Source organism: Durio zibethinus, chromosome 3, assembly GCF_047325235.1.
Source record: "Durio zibethinus cultivar Kanyao isolate XHJ-2024 chromosome 3, ASM4732523v1, whole genome shotgun sequence".
Taxonomy (NCBI): Eukaryota; Viridiplantae; Streptophyta; class Magnoliopsida; order Malvales; family Malvaceae; genus Durio; species Durio zibethinus.
Genome location: NC_143164.1, coordinates 4,797,349 through 4,813,201, shown reverse-complemented (window position 1 = coordinate 4,813,201; position 15,853 = coordinate 4,797,349). Strand labels below are relative to the sequence as shown.

The following is a 15,853-nucleotide window of genomic DNA, read 5'->3' as shown; positions in this document are numbered from 1 at the left end:
ATATAGAGGACTAGTTGGGCTCATGTGCTGCAACTTATTTCGTTTAACATTCCACCAGGAATCCAGGATTCCTAATTCCTTTTTCATAGTCTTTTACCTTTCGTTGCACTAACCGACTGCCTCAATTTATCAGGTTAAGAGTCCCCCGATCGAGAATAGCAATAGCAAAAAAGATTATAGGTGTTGAAATTTAAATTTTAAATATGTTAGATAATATTTTTTAAAAATAATTATATAAATCAATTAAATTAAGTTTAAGATAAAATAGTGGTGCTTTTTTCTTGATTTTCTAATTAAGTTTAATTTAAACACATTGTAAATATATTTAGGTGTAAGATGACTAATTTACTTGAGGGAATTTAATGATTATTTCTTCAAATTCAAGAGTTTTGATATCCTCAACTAGATACTTCTTTCTTAATACTTGTTTTTTTATAAAACTTCTTTCTTAATTCTCTAAGAAATAACACGAGAATTAATTAATAATCAAATTTATATTTAAAAGCTAGAGGATTCTATCAAAACTTTAATTACAGTTTAGGGATTAAGTCTTGAAAATTTTTAATTATGACCGTTGAAGGCGTAAGATTTCACACCTGTATTAATCAAAGATTGAATTGTACAATTACAAGCAAAAGCAAAAAAGAGCATATGAAATATATATATAATTATTGTACTATTATTAACTAATTAATTAGAATTTAAAATTATATGGAGTATATCAAAATTTTCTATGAATCTCATATTTATAAGTGATGAACATTTATATAATTTTTTTATTATGATTGAATAATTATAAAATTATAATAAAAATAATTGTAATTGAAATGGTCACAAAGCAAAGATTTAGGTTTTTTATTGACTTTTTTTTTTTAACAAAATCATAGGTTAAGTTTTCATGTCTCAAAATAAATAATATCTTGTAACAAACGCAATTAAAAAATTTTTATGTATCCATTGGCCAAAAAAATTTTCTTATATATTCAACAGTAACATTTGAAAATAATTTTTTTTTCGAAAAATACATTATCATATTGGTATTAAAAACTTGTATCAAATGCATTTTTTTGGTACATATAAATTAAGACAACGACAAAGCATTAAAAGGGCCCAACAAGGATTTTCTTAGGATATGATGGTTTGAACTTTCAAACAGGCTAAGCTACCAAAAGTAGACATGTCTTTGGCACAACTGAAGCATCAACATTTCCCTCAATTGCAAAAATCTGTATATTTTGGAATTTTATAAGACGAAGCAATTGTTTAAAGAACCTTCCTTCGCCATTACCCAATGGCCATGCCTTCCAACACCAGAAACCCTTTGCCATCTTTGTGTTTTGCTTAAGGCGCAGGCAAACCCAGTGGAGCCTTTCTCTCCTATCTGCACACTAAAGGCAATGGAGGGGAACGACAGAATATCTCAAAAGCTGATAATCTTGAATTAATCTCATTGCCCTTTGCTTTTTTCAGAGGCCAACACCGGATATCAAAAGTATTGAGTTTAAAGAGCAAGGCAACAACAGTCCACAAAGACCAAAAGTGATGCACATCTAGTTATGGATTGCATAAAGTAAATTTGATAGGATGGAAAGCCATATAGTAGAGTACTCGTCACAAAAATTGAGCTGGTTGGCCAATGAGAAAAAGAAACATGACAGCAATTAGGAAAGGATAGAAAGCACTTTGAAACTGACAGTCTTTTGAGTTTTTTTGAAACTTTTATGGGTAGCTCAATAGTACTGCAAAGAGACAATTCCTACGCAAATGGAAGTAGTATTTCTAAGTGATAGTCTTTGCCATAGAAGAGATAGGAAAGTCGACATAAAACCTTCGCATTCATTAGGAATATTGTATAAGAATCTGATATAATCAAATAATATAAAGAACAGACTACCATTTACAATTAATTATGTACAATATTTCATCACACAGCCTTAAGATGCTCAACCCCACACCAACATATTGGGGGAGAGAGAATCTCCTTTCATGCTCAAGGTGGAATTTTTTGGACAATTTTTGCATGTGTGCTTCTCAAATGCTTTTTCCTTCTGCAGGTAGCATCTACTGATCTGTTTCGCAGATGGCAATAAGCAATACAAGACATTTACAAGTTCACTGGAGGACTTCCCTGAGTTTGGCAATAAGCAAAAATAGAAGTTAGACACCCATTGGCATGCAGAGAAAAATCAGTGAATGCAGCATATGAGATTACAATATAAAGATCATACCTTGAACCAAAGATCATGATCAATGTGTTCCCAGGGCAACCTTGTAGACATTAAGCAGCATTTGAGAGGTATCATCTCTTCATCGGAAGTTGAAGTGGTAGCAGCAGCTTCATAAGCATGCTTCGCTGCCACAGTCGCAACAGAAGCTGCTTTTTGAACAACTGAGCCAAGTCCAAAACCCCTTTTTGATATAACTGGTGAAAAGGGCTTGAATCCTGCTTGCTTTGCTCTGATAGAGAAACATAGATTCAGTATTTGACTCAATCCTTGCATGCACCATTCACATAATATGATCAATCAACTAATATCCATTTCATTAAACAAAGTAGTTGTTCACAATAAGAAGGAAAAAATATTAGGAAAAAAAAGGGGAAGCAAATTATTCATAATAATTTCCAAAAGTAATCGCATACAGATTGTTTCACTGTTCAAATGCTTGCACAAACTACACTGACAACACACCATTAACTACAGGTAATTACTAATTACCATTTATAATAACCCTCAATACCTTAAAATTTATCATCACTTTGAAGTGTGACATAATGATTGATCAACCGGACATATGGCAATTTGGGCTTTGACATTCGTTAGGACTTGAGAAACATAGATCATAATCAATTTACAGTCTGTTGCAACATTTACACTACATAAGCATTGAGAAAATGTGGAAATAAAGTGAATTATACAAGATAATTTTGAAAGAAGGAATTTCTTACTGACCCTCAACACCTGAAACAACCACTTCAACTTCACCACGCCCTCCAGGACCTTTCATGTAAAGTCTGTCTGTTTTGCCAGAGGAATGACCAATTGACAGGAGACTTCCAAATTGGGAACTCCCAGCTGAGAAAGAAAGACAAATGATATGAGATGAGAATGTACAATAAGCATGAAGAAGACATTAAGAACATACTAAAAGCTAAGAATAAGCTGTTTACAACATTACGTAAGCAGTCTACATGTTTTGCATCCTTTATACTAGAGCAAGCTTTCAATATGAAATCAACTGGAATTCACATACTTAAAGTGACTGTTCTTCCACTGGCAAATTACAATTATTATTTTTGATAAATGAAGAAAATGTTGCACTAAAAGGCACCAATGGGGTGTGAACCCATTACAGGACTGTGCTAAAAGGTACATTAGTTGTTGCTTAAACAAAAGAACTAAATCCAATGTCAAATAAGCCATGTTTGCACGTTTCACATATCAATCAATTTCTTCATCAACATTCAACACATAAAAACAAAGCAGAAAACATTTTATCAGCCAATGTGCTAAACTTTTGCAGAATTCTGAATGAACTAAAACAGAAGCCAATTCTTAGAAAGTGTAATTCCAGGAAGGTACACCATCATTTGCATCCCGAACCATTTGATAGCTGACAAATCCAGAAAAAAGTGTAAGCTGCAGCAGCATGTCAAGTTGTCAGAAAATTGATTTTCCACGTACAGTTGCACATATGGAATCCCTAAACAGCTTTTCACAGAATAAACGCATATAAATATGGAGTACTCAAGCATTAGACTATTTAATGCTAACCAAAATGTTATTTATAACTTACATCTTCAAAACTAATTCATGATGATAAAATATTCCAAGTTGGCAGCATTAAAATGATAACAAAAAGTTAAGAAAAATAATTTTCTTCTCATGCATATCTGCCCCTTTCATGGTTTGGGTTAAGTTAATTTGAACGTTCACAGGAAGATCTAAAGCACGAATCCTTCCACTCTAAAATGCACCATTGTTAAAACTACAAAAGCAGCCCATTTAAGTCCTAGTCAACCTTGCCACCTCATTTTACCCTTACTGATCAATTCTTTGTTCTAAAGAACAGTGAATAAAAAATGTAAGAATTCTGGAGGCATTCTCTATATAGGCATCCTAACTACAAGGAACACCCATCACAAGGAAGAACAAAACAAAAGTTCAGGATTCTGTGAGAGAGGAGAGAAGAGAATGTTTATAAGTGATTCTGGGCAAACAGGTATCTCTATACTGAAAGGAAAAAAAAATCATTTCGGCATGCTCATTTACATTTTTCTTAACCAAATGAAATTTGGTTCATTTGACAATTATAAAGAGTTTAAACTACAACCTAACTTGATTCTCTTATTTGGTTTTTCATACAGCCGACCCCAGAATATGGGATATAAGGCTTAGTGTGTTGTTGTTGTTGTTGACAATCATAAAGAGATGTAAAAAACCAAGCAGTTCTAACTACCTCCGTCAGAAGTGAATACTCTGGTTAATCATGGAACTAATACACATAAATTATCACAAAGAACCTACAAAAGGACCCAAACTTTACTATTTTTTGTCTCAATGGTAATTTGTTACTGGAACTGCTATCATTTGTATCCTTTTCACTAGGAAATGCTGCCCCATCCAGCACATTAAGAAGCCCACAATAGCAATGATCTGTATCTGTCAAGAACTGCACAAGGAGAAAAATTTCACAGCTATGTATCAGATCAGAAGTCCCATAATTAACCAAAAAAATTCCGCTTTTCATGAAACCCTGCAATGTCATTATAACTAATAAAGAACAACCGGAAAACAGTATAACCAAGAAAGGACGCAAATCTTCAATAAAAGAACTGACTTTGGTCTTTACACGTGCTATACAAATATCAAGTTCCAAATTCTCGTTAGCATAGTGCTTTTAAAATGGGTTGCAAGAGGAAGGCAGTAATACTAGCCAAGTTGAAACCCATATACCACTCTAAACTTATTCTCAGACAAAAATAGCAGTGGTTTACTTCATTGGAAATTTCATTATATGAAAAAAAAAATGAATCACAATGTCATGTCCATTTATGCCAACAATATGATCATAAACACACTGATAAGTAACTTTATGGAGGATAAGAAAGCAATTACCACTGCATCAAAAGTAGAGTCAAAATCATCTATTGTGAAACAGATTTCTGGATAGGCAGGTGTTGTCTCTATTTCCTCGATCCATGTTAGTGAGAATGTCATGAAATTGAAGAAAAGCTCAATATCACCGTGATTTGCTGAAAATAGAAAGGCTTGCCTTTTTTGAGTCCAAGTGAAAATTTACTTGGCTGGGAGATGCATAAACAGTCTTCACAATCTGCAGGACAGCAGAATAAAGCTCAATGCTTAGATAATGTAGCATCCAAATGTAGGCATGGACAGTCTGGAATCCTTTCAAGAGATAGTATTTGATTTAGCATAAAAATAATTCAAGTTCTTGGATTCAAATAGCAAAAATTAGTTGCAGTAACCCCATTTCCATGCCATCTAAATCCATTAGCAGCCTATGGCTTATAACAAGAAGGATAAATTCGGTAATTCACATAGCATGTTGGAAGCCACGTCACATTTTTTTCTCCAAACTTCTCAGCAACAAATTTGGTCAGATTTTCTCTCTTGATGACAGATATTAATTTCAACAATAAGAACAATTCAAAAGGTTAAAGACATAACTATGTCAGGTTACTGACATTGTTAGCCACATTAAAGCAGGAGTTACCTTGTAGATTGCAGAAAATGGTGCATCTTGCCCCACTTGATGATTTCTAAGGACACAGTGACTGAAAAGGGAGAAAAGAACTCATAGAGTCATAGTTTGAATTTAAACATATTCTAACACACTGAAGACATCAATAAAGAAAAAAAAATCCTTAAGCAGCAAATAAATATCTCTTTTCTTTCTTAAAACTTAAAAATTCAATTCAGAGATGAAAAAGTTAGTACACCAAGGGGGAAGAGGGGAGGAAACAAATAGACATTGTTACAGTAATAAGAAACAAAATATACCATTTACTTTTAGGAAAGCATCAACCATTAAGATGGTAACAACATGAAGCTGATATGCAGCAAAATAATTAAAATATGCATCCCATTGTATAGATAAGGCACAACACAAGGAAGCAAAGAAGTTACCTGCAAATCACAACTGTTACAGAGTACGAAGTATGGGCAAATCATGTTCAAGTAAAATGAGCGCCTCCAATCCACCACCGATAAACTCTCACCAACTAACTTATCCAACTGGTTCACAAAAGTAAAGACAATTATATACTAACTAGAATTACAGATGAGCCACAATTTGTACCTAGCATTATAACAAGAAGCTACAAACATTAGTAAAGCGAAACGGAATCAACTTAAACAAGAAAACTTAAATCAGAATCAAGTTGGTTTTTACTTTCTTTTACCTCAAGTGCCCACCTGCGTACAAATTAAGAAGCAACGCCTTCATCGTTATCATTAAAACCACTTTCCCCTCTATGGCAGCATAAATTGAAACAACTGGCTTAATTTTCCAAAGACAAAAATTTTAACTTTTTGGAGATAACAAGAAGTGATCCAGATTTGATACCCATTATCTGACGAAAAATATGAGATCATCGTCTTGGAGTCCTCTCGATTCCTTACCCAGAACGAAATACAAATCGAAGACATCGTGCCAAAATTGGCCGTCCATTTCAACGTCGGAAGCGACCTGTTCACCCACCGTAGTCTTCCCCAATAAATTCGAGTGCTTTTTAACCATACTCAGTAACTCAAACCTACACCAAACATTAAAAATTCAAAAATAAACAATTAAATTCCAATGCGAAACAAAAACCTAATTTTGAATGCGTTTACCTGGAAAGGGTTTCTTCTCCGATACGGAGCATGGCTTTTTGTTTCTTTCAATTTGGCGGTTGATGAGATGCGGTTCTTTCGGTTGAATCTTTAATTTAATTTAAATGTGCTTCGGCGACGGATCAGGGAATTTAGGGCATAATTTTTAAGGCAGTTAAAATTGGGGCGAGGTTTATCTGATTATGATTCTGATTCTGATGCGTCGCGGTAACTTTGACGGTTACGAGCTGAGAGAGAAAGAGACGACAACGTTTTCTTTCGGCTTAAACGGAAAAGGAAAATTGAAAAACGGTAACTGCTTGGTGTGCCATCTTGGAGGAATCAAACGGTGCCGTTTCTTTCATAGCGGAGCTTTCCTGGGATCTACTGGACCCTTTTTTGGGCTTGACCAATTGGACTAGTAAACCCAATACAAATTTTTGTAGAGGATTTTGGGCCTGAACTGATAATTGGATTTTGGTCTATGAATACTCAAATGGCCCACATTAAAAAAATGAAATTTACTTGTTATTTATTCCAAGTTAAAGAATTGGATGAATTTATACATGAAAAATAAAAAATTTTGTATTTGTTTTAATTAATGGCTCAAAAATCAGGGAAAATGGGGTATTAATTTTTAAAATAAATGCAAAAGGAGGTGATAGAGAGCGAGGGAGTGTTGAGAAAATTGAGAGAATACATGATAATTATTACACAAAATTTTTAAAGACATTAAAAAAAAATTTTTGGCCAATAAAAAAAAAAACTCGAAGAATGGGATTTTGAGCTAGTTTTTACTGCAAATCATCCTTTGTCATTGTAAAGTTAAGGAGAGTCATGTATGAAACCAACTGTACAATTTAAACAACAACTTTCTATATTAGTTTATGAGTACAATTGTTTGTTTGGTATTGGACTATAATTTAAACATTAGTTACTAAAATTAAGAATTCAGATGCAATTGTTAGATTTAAAAGTTGCTTGCTAGATTCTAGTCTTCAAAGGAAGTGCCAAAGATCACGTTTCTCGGATGAGTCTCAATAATTCAATCAAAAGAATTTGTTTCAAGATGTCGATTTGGAATCAATGCTAAAGCTAGAAGCCTGTCTGGCTAAGGTAAGGAGCATCCTAACTAAATGTAAGAACAAGAGAATATATTTTTGAAAAGTTTGAAAGCGTAGCTCGAGTAGCTCGCTTAGCTGCTGAGTGTCAAGTGAAAGTGTTAGCTTCAGGTGCAACTCCTCGAAGCCATAAAGGATTTATTTAGATAGATGGTGAATTTAAATTTGATAAAATTAAAAATAATAATAAAGATGAAATTAATTATTATGATGATAAGATTGATATTATAATAATAAAATTAAAATTAATAGTGAAATATATATTTAAATATAAAAATAATTTTAAAATAAGATGTGTTATAACGAAAAGAAAAATTTATTATTAAAGATATTAATATAAAGTTTAATAACAAACTATATATATTTTAAAATTATTTAGCATTTAAAATCTTAAAAAATTAAATTAAAATATTAACACATTAATTTGTATTAAAATAATAATTCAAATTTTAAGTATTAAAAATTGTAAAATTTATTTAAAATATTTAATATTTACAAAATAATATTTCTAACAATTAAACCAAGTGAAATAATTATTTAATATTACTAATGTGAATCAATTATTACTATATATATTATACATTTTTTTTAACCTTCATTTTAAGATATTTTAAGACTTAACAAAAATATATGATGACACTTTTGAAATTTTATTTTGGTGTGAGTAGATCAACTAGAGCCGAAAGATCTAATGGCTTTTGAGTTTCTAATAGCAGGTGTGATGATATTTGGATATGTTCTCATTGGTTAGTCAAGCACAAAATTTTTCCAGACGAATAGTATAATTGCACTTCAACGTTACTAACCGGGCATCCAAATGAAACCTAAATCTTCATAACGCCAGTTTAAAAACGATTAGGGAACAATATTTGATGGGGTTTGGTTTGACCACTCACCTTTAAAAAGTTAAAAAAAAAAAAAATGATGTCCCTTTAATTTCTCAACAACTTGGCTCTTGTTTTTATATTATTCTTTATTTATGATGGAAGGCATATTTTTTTGTCAATCTTTGGATTCCGTGCTTGGGTTAGGAGAAAAGATAAAACAAAAGCAAAAGAAACTTTGCCCTACAATCCAACAAACATAATGATATTCATAAACAAAAAATGCCAACATCATTCAAAATCATGGACCAAAAAAGGTTGCTTTGAATATTTAAAGCACTACCTTTAGTTCCTGTTTACTCTTTGTATTTTTCTACAAAAATGAATGTCAGCTGAGCATGCTGTCTATGATTACTGTTCAATAAAGCTAGGGTTAAAAAAATATATTGAAAATGCAAATCCAGCTGAGTTGACTAAAGTAATATTGAATTTTATAAGGAAGAAATATATTGTATATATATATTTGCAAAAAATACTGCAATTTAAAAAAAATTGAAGACATGAAATTGAATTCCTAACTTCTTGAATGTTACGAATCAATTGAATTAAAATTTATATTTTATTATATTAGATGTTAAGAATTACCAAATTCTCAAAACTTCAAAGTTTTAAATTAAGTTGAAGATGGAAGACTATCATAAACATTGATAATATACAGCCTGAACCAACTAATGATTTTGAATGTTAACTGTTTAATTCTTTATTAATCATGGGATTTACCTACAATGAACTCCTATAAAATTGTGTAATATAAAATTCTTGGAGGAAAAAAAAAGATTCCAGACTGGTTGTATTGATGAGTAAGTGAGGAAATGAAATTATTTAGAAGAATCAGATCACTTTAATGCCATGATTTGGCAACATGTGCTTAGAGAAGATATGAATTAATGAACAGGAAAAGAAAAAAAAAAAAAAAAAGGAAAGAAACTCCCATTTTCTTCAAGAAATAATTGATAAAATTTTGTCAGTTTCCAATAAAATTTTCTACCCACTTGCAATTATTTATATAAGTTATATAAACAATCTGAATTATAAGAAGATTGGAGAATTGATATTATCGTATAAAATTTTTAAAGCATAATTAAAAGGAGAAATTTTTTTATTTTCCATGTTTGATATTCATCATACACAAATTCAAACAAAAGTAAAAATATTTAACTGATCTTTGGGGCTTTACCATTTCCAAATCCTCCCCAAAGCCATAACCCCATAAAACTTTCACAAATCAAGGAGACCACATCATATTTAACGTACCAAATGAGTGATGAACAAAAATATTTCCAAAACTTTAGTCTTGAAGAAATGCTGCTCCTCCTCCTTTGTTCCCTTTCCCAGCTGTCCTCCTCCTGCTAGTGGTTCCAGCTTCATGCTTCACGTTCCCATCACTATGAATCAACGGCACGTCGTTGGCTTCCTCGCCGTCGTCCTCCGTGGCTATACGGATGCAAGAACATCGTTCTAGTGATGCAAAGAACGCAGTTGCTACACCATTGATGAACCACATAGCAACACCATCAAGCTTTCCACACCCACCGGCTGGTGAGCCATGGGTGGAGGATGATGAGGGCCGGACAACCCTAGGCTCAACGTTATTTGATCGAAGATTGAAGAAACCAGAACAGCTACTAGTACTAGAGGTAGTGGCTGCCATGAATTTGGTGATGAAAAACCTCAGAAAGAGAGAGAGATTTAGCTAAAGCATAGGGTGTCCCTTAAGTTATTAGGAGACTTGAATTATGGTTGTAGTTCAATTATTACTATAATAATGCCTAATTCCTACTATGCCCTTAATCCTTTGTGGAATTACAAGTGTGCCTTATTGAACGTGAATACGTGATCATGATTGATTCGCTTATGTGAACGTCTTTAGCATGATCGATGAGTGTGCCCAAAAAATGGAAAAAAAGTTAGATGAAGGTTTTTAAGTAAAATTTGTGAAATTTTTATCATAAATGATTAATAAAAATCACAATTGATAATCAAAGTATATATATTGAAAATTTTCATTATATAGATTAAATGTTTAAAGTTTGAAAACATTTTAATAAATATATATATTTTTTAAATAGATATTTTTAATAAAAATTTTACTATTAAATAAGGATCGATCAAATTTGAATTATAAATAATATCTTTAATAATTTATATATATATTATTATTCTTTACATTAAATTTTATCAATTTATCGACTTAAATTTTTTATTAAAATTTTTTTAAATCATTTAAAAAAAAACTTCATTTAAAAAATTGCATGTAAGTTTTATCTCAAAAAAGTTAATATATTTTTTATATTGATTTTTATTTTTGGAAAAAAACTGCTAATTTTCATCTTATTGTTCATAAATAATTTGGTTAACTAATGAAAAAATATTAGATTTTTACCCTTTCCATTCTTATCAACTTAATTAATCATCTTGAATTTCAATAGAGAAATGTGTTATAAATATTGAAATTTAAATTTTATTTTTTAAAAATACTTATATAAATTAGTTAAATTCGACAAAATAATATGTTGAAATTAGAAAAAAAAAAAATACCCCGACTCGGTAGCACCTTAAATCATCTGAATATATTGTAGAGAAGGGCCCGCCCCAGCCCTACATGCACGGTTGTGTTGGGTGTCCCAAGCCGAGATGGTAGACGATCACTTTTCCTTTCACGTTACTTCATTCCTTTATATAGAAAACTAGCTAATAAATCCAATATTTCCTTTTCCTTTTCCTTTTCTCAGCAAATTTTAATATTCTATTTATGATGATTTGTATGGTTAGAACTAGAAAGACCATATCACGGGTTTTAAGGTGATAATTTAGATGCTGCCAATTGTAAATTATGTGGTCATCCTTTAATTTTGTTTAAAAAATGGTTAGAAATGGCTCAAGATTCTTTGTGAATTTCAACACTAATTATTGGCAGTTCGGCACAAGACAATGAGTCACGGAAATGCCAAAAACTATACCAAATTAGTGTGGGATGTTTTGAGGAAGATGAAGTATCTGTAACAGTTGGGATTAATGAAAATGTTCATATATAACAAACAAAATCATTTACTATAATATAATTAATGTATAGTTTAATATTCATACCATGGGAGACTATTAAGATTGTTTTAGAAGCACATAAAGATAATCGATTCTAAATTTAAAATTTAGTTTGATTAATTTATATAATCGATTTTAAAGCAATAATAAAGGCAAATCCCATATCATATATATGGATAGAATGGATAGAACTTGAGCAAAACATCTGGTAATTGTACCATAAAATAATATAAGTAGAGACTAGAAATGGAATAGTGTAATGAAGATTATGAATGGCATTATTATTAATAACTATAATAATAAGGCTGAGACTGCGAATGTAATGATGAGAACCAAAGGGGAAAGTGAGTCTAATCATAGTTTACCACCCCACTTTGGCTGACCCCCTCGTCACTAAACCTATCTAACAATTAACAAACCTAACTTTAGGTTTGGAGAGGGTGAGATTAGTTGTATTGTTGAAGCATGAAATATCTTGCATATATGAAGCGAAAGAGAGTAGGTAGATTGTAGGATATAGACTTGAATGGTCATTGTTTATATGGGGATGATGGATGACCATTCATGCTAGGTAGCATTGATTACCAAGGAGTTGAGTTAAATCTTAATACTGGTTTTTTCCATCGAAGAATAAAATAACAAATAAAAGATATTTCAATGGGATAAACCTAATTTCGTGATAATTCTTTTTTAATTATATACAACCTATTTCTAAATTCTAAAAACAAAAAAAAAAAAAAAATCCTAAATCTATTTATAAAGTATAAACAAAAAAAAAAGTTACTGAGGCTAATAAAAAATCTCTTTGATCGTATAACGTATTTATAAATTATATATATAAAAAAAAAAGTAAGATGGTAATGGCAGAACAGCATTATTCATATTCATTCGAAATTAAAACCTTTGTATAAAGATTTGATTTGAAACATTTTGCAAGATATTCATCTTTTTTAAGTCAAAGTTTAGCATGGAACAAAACCTTGGAATCTATTTGAATTAAATTGTCATATAAACAAGACGTTGGCAATTTGGCATATACTTTAAAAATGGAAATCCTAAACCAGTGATAAAAATATAATTGAGGCTGGATAATGAAAAACTACATGCCAACTGCGGACTGCCAAGCAAAACAATTGGGTTTTGTTCCTAGGCCTAGCCCGTTTGATCATATGGGGTGGCCTTGAGCCAACTTAACATTGGTTTTGGATTCCTATCTGCAATGGACCAGATCCGGTCATCAAAATCCATTGAAGTATCTGGTCAATTGCCTCTTCCTTCACTGGTTTTGCCTCTGCAAAAGAGCCGTAATTGGAGATGTTATACCCCTAAATAAAGTAATAAATCAAGTATAACAAGTAAATAAGCATATCCACACGTCTGAAATTACGTGGTTGGGGTTGGATTGCCATTTTCTTGCCTAACCTGCATATGCGAGCCCCAGTTAATACTTCTTTGCAGATGCCTATGTGCCATGAACATGTGCGTTTCTTCAAATGAAAATTTAGAGTAGGCTAAATGGTTGTGCATAAATCCCCTCCATGGGGTCTGGTTGGTATGATTGGTCTTTCTGTCACATTTTGTGATTAAGGTTGACCAATCCCTTGATTTTTCCAAATAATGGGTTATTATCTCTACCATAATCCACTCATTGTCGACAGTCATACTGCAGAAGCAGCAAAACTTTCCTTGGCAGGAACTAATGCTCCTATGGATAAATATCTTTCAAGTCAATGACTGGAATAAGTATACTAATCCCCTCCTACTAAGAAAAATCACAGTTCAAAAAGTGTGGTGCAATGCTGAATGACACAAGCTGTTATTAACAATGGCCAAAAAATTGACACGAAAATTTTAATTCTTAATCCCAAAGCACATTAATGAATATTCGATGTTCTTTTGGTTTCTAAATCACTTAGACAATCCACCTATGACGGACTGAATTTGTAACAACAAATACCACTAATTGTAGTATACAGCAGTGAGAATATTGAGTTACATCTGAATAATGCTAATAAATTTGGGGGAAGCTAAGTGTTTCCTAAAGTTAAGACCACTAATAAAAATGAATTACATGACCTTAGTCATACCTTTTATTTGAGTAGAGAATATTACATACAAGCCTTCTGATATAAGCAACTTCAATAAGATTTCATTGTATTTCCATGAAAAGATGGAACAAAGCCATTCAAGCAGGCAAGACAACTCTACTACCACCCAAGATATGTAAGTACAGAGCAAGACAAATGGTGACAATAACGGAAGACTTTGCACCAACATATCTGATAACATCCAGTCCCCTTTCCACAACCTCGACATGGACAACATGAATGCTTCTTTTCAAACCCTCTGAAAGCTTCCATAACAAAAACTCCACTATCGACCTTATTGTTTCAAAGGTCACTCTCCCGGTCATATCAAGCACAAACTTCCTATTGCTGGGAACTGCCCAAGCCGATGAGAACTTATCAACCCACCCACTATTCTGAATCCCATCAAATGAGCTCCTCTCTTTCACTCCCTTTAAAGATACTTCCTTTTCAAAACAACCATCTCTCATTTGACTGGCATCCTCACTCTGATCAACAATTGAACAAGTAGTACCTGAGCTTGAGTTAGAATTAGAGTTTGGACTTGTCAACACTTGATGTGATGTTGTCACCAGCGTTGCCACAGCACCATTACAAACAGAAACCAAAATGTCTCTCACATTGCTTTGATGCTTTGGATTGGTTAGCCCGGCAAACATTTCATCATAAATATTAATGTCCATTGTCTTATCAAGATACACTGCAACAGCTGTGCTCACAAATCTTTGTATGCAGTCACCCAGAAGCTCTTTACACTTATCATCATAAAGCAGATTAACCCATTTGGGCACATCAGATGACCCAACATTCCCACTCAACCCATCAACTTCTCTGCGATTTGAGTAAAACCCCAGAACCAGATTCCTAGCAAAGCTACCAACCACAACAGATACAAACCCAGTCCCAGCATTAGAAAAAACCCTATCAATTACCCTATCAGTAAAGCTGAAATTCCCTGAACCTGTTGCCAATTCACTCTCATTCCCTGCTTCTAACTTATACCCTCTTAAAGCCCCAAATGTTAAAGCTTCAATAACCCTAATTAAAGATTGGGAAAAATCCTCTGATCTCACAATCTTTGAAATTTGCTTCAAACTGTTAGGAATTTGATCAGAATCAGATTGCAAAAACTCCCTCAAGTCCTTGGAGACAACATTGATCGTCTCCGCGGAATCCGAGACTAGTTCAGCTAAAGAAATCAGGGCTCCAAAGAGCTTCAAAAACCTCTTTCTTTTCTCCACCACAGATGGTAAATTATACACCTTGTAAACCCCATAACCAGAGACTCCACATATAGCTAACGAAATAAGCCATTTTTTCTTCCTTGATGAAAAAGTCAACGCCTTGTTCAACAATTGCACATCCATTGACGAAAACAAAACCCTAAAGCTACAAGAATTGGAACCCTAGGGCTTCTCAAATGCAATAGAGAAAAGAAGATATTAACACCGGAAACTTATGGTCTGGATAAGGTTTCAAAGGTCGAGAAATCTAGGGTTTCGTTTAAAAGTAAAAGTAAGAGAATTTAAAGAGCAGATATTAAAAGAGGATAGATAAAGACGTCAATTTGGTGCTGAATTGCGAGAATTCCTATTGGATTTGCAAAAGGATAGTGAGAAGACGAACCTGCAAGATCAGAGAAATGGCGTTTTTCCTGTCTCTTTTTTTTTTACCAGTTATTTCACGTCCGTAGAATCTTTCCTCTGGCTTGATTTTTCCAAAATGGTGGCGATCTTGCTTTCACTGATAAGGGTCCTGTGGCTGTGCAGCTGGTGGTGCCCCACTGCATTTGTTGTTTGCATAGCACCTTATTTATGGTGCAGTTGGCCCAATCAAAGGTCAGTTGGGAACTAGTATTAAGGGAATTACTGGACTGGGCCCTC

General features: G+C 32.7%; 1 protein-coding gene and 2 pseudogenes across 4 annotated transcripts; all 3 read right to left on the bottom strand.

Annotated features, from left to right (window-relative positions):
- Positions 1-1,816: 1,816 nt before the first annotated feature.
- Positions 1,817-7,107, bottom strand: LOC111278280 (uncharacterized; annotated as a pseudogene). The gene is made up of 12 exons (XR_016340827.1): positions 6,858-7,107; positions 6,566-6,778; positions 6,425-6,485; positions 6,150-6,257; positions 5,737-5,797; positions 5,275-5,334; positions 5,118-5,192; positions 4,546-4,671; positions 3,584-3,638; positions 2,952-3,074; positions 2,229-2,457; positions 1,817-2,128 (listed from the first exon to the last, which is right to left on the bottom strand). The product of XR_016340827.1 is annotated as an uncharacterized LOC111278280 (transcript).
- Positions 7,108-9,908: 2,801 nt separating this feature from the next.
- Positions 9,909-10,572, bottom strand: LOC149519562 (uncharacterized). The gene has a single exon (XM_089758199.1). The coding sequence runs from the start codon at positions 10,490-10,492 to the stop codon at positions 10,130-10,132; it is 363 nt and encodes a 120-aa protein (XP_089614325.1). The 5' UTR covers positions 10,493-10,572; the 3' UTR covers positions 9,909-10,129.
- Positions 10,573-12,844: 2,272 nt separating this feature from the next.
- LOC111278086 (protein PHLOEM PROTEIN 2-LIKE A10 pseudogene) lies at positions 12,845-15,598 on the bottom strand (annotated as a pseudogene). Of its 2 annotated transcripts, XR_016340826.1 has the most exons (3): positions 13,971-15,598; positions 13,306-13,588; positions 12,845-13,174 (listed from the first exon to the last, which is right to left on the bottom strand). The product of XR_016340826.1 is annotated as a protein PHLOEM PROTEIN 2-LIKE A10 pseudogene, transcript variant X2 (transcript). The 2 variants fall into 2 exon arrangements; XR_016340825.1 differs by lacking the exon at positions 13,306-13,588.
- Positions 15,599-15,853: the final 255 nt, after the last annotated feature.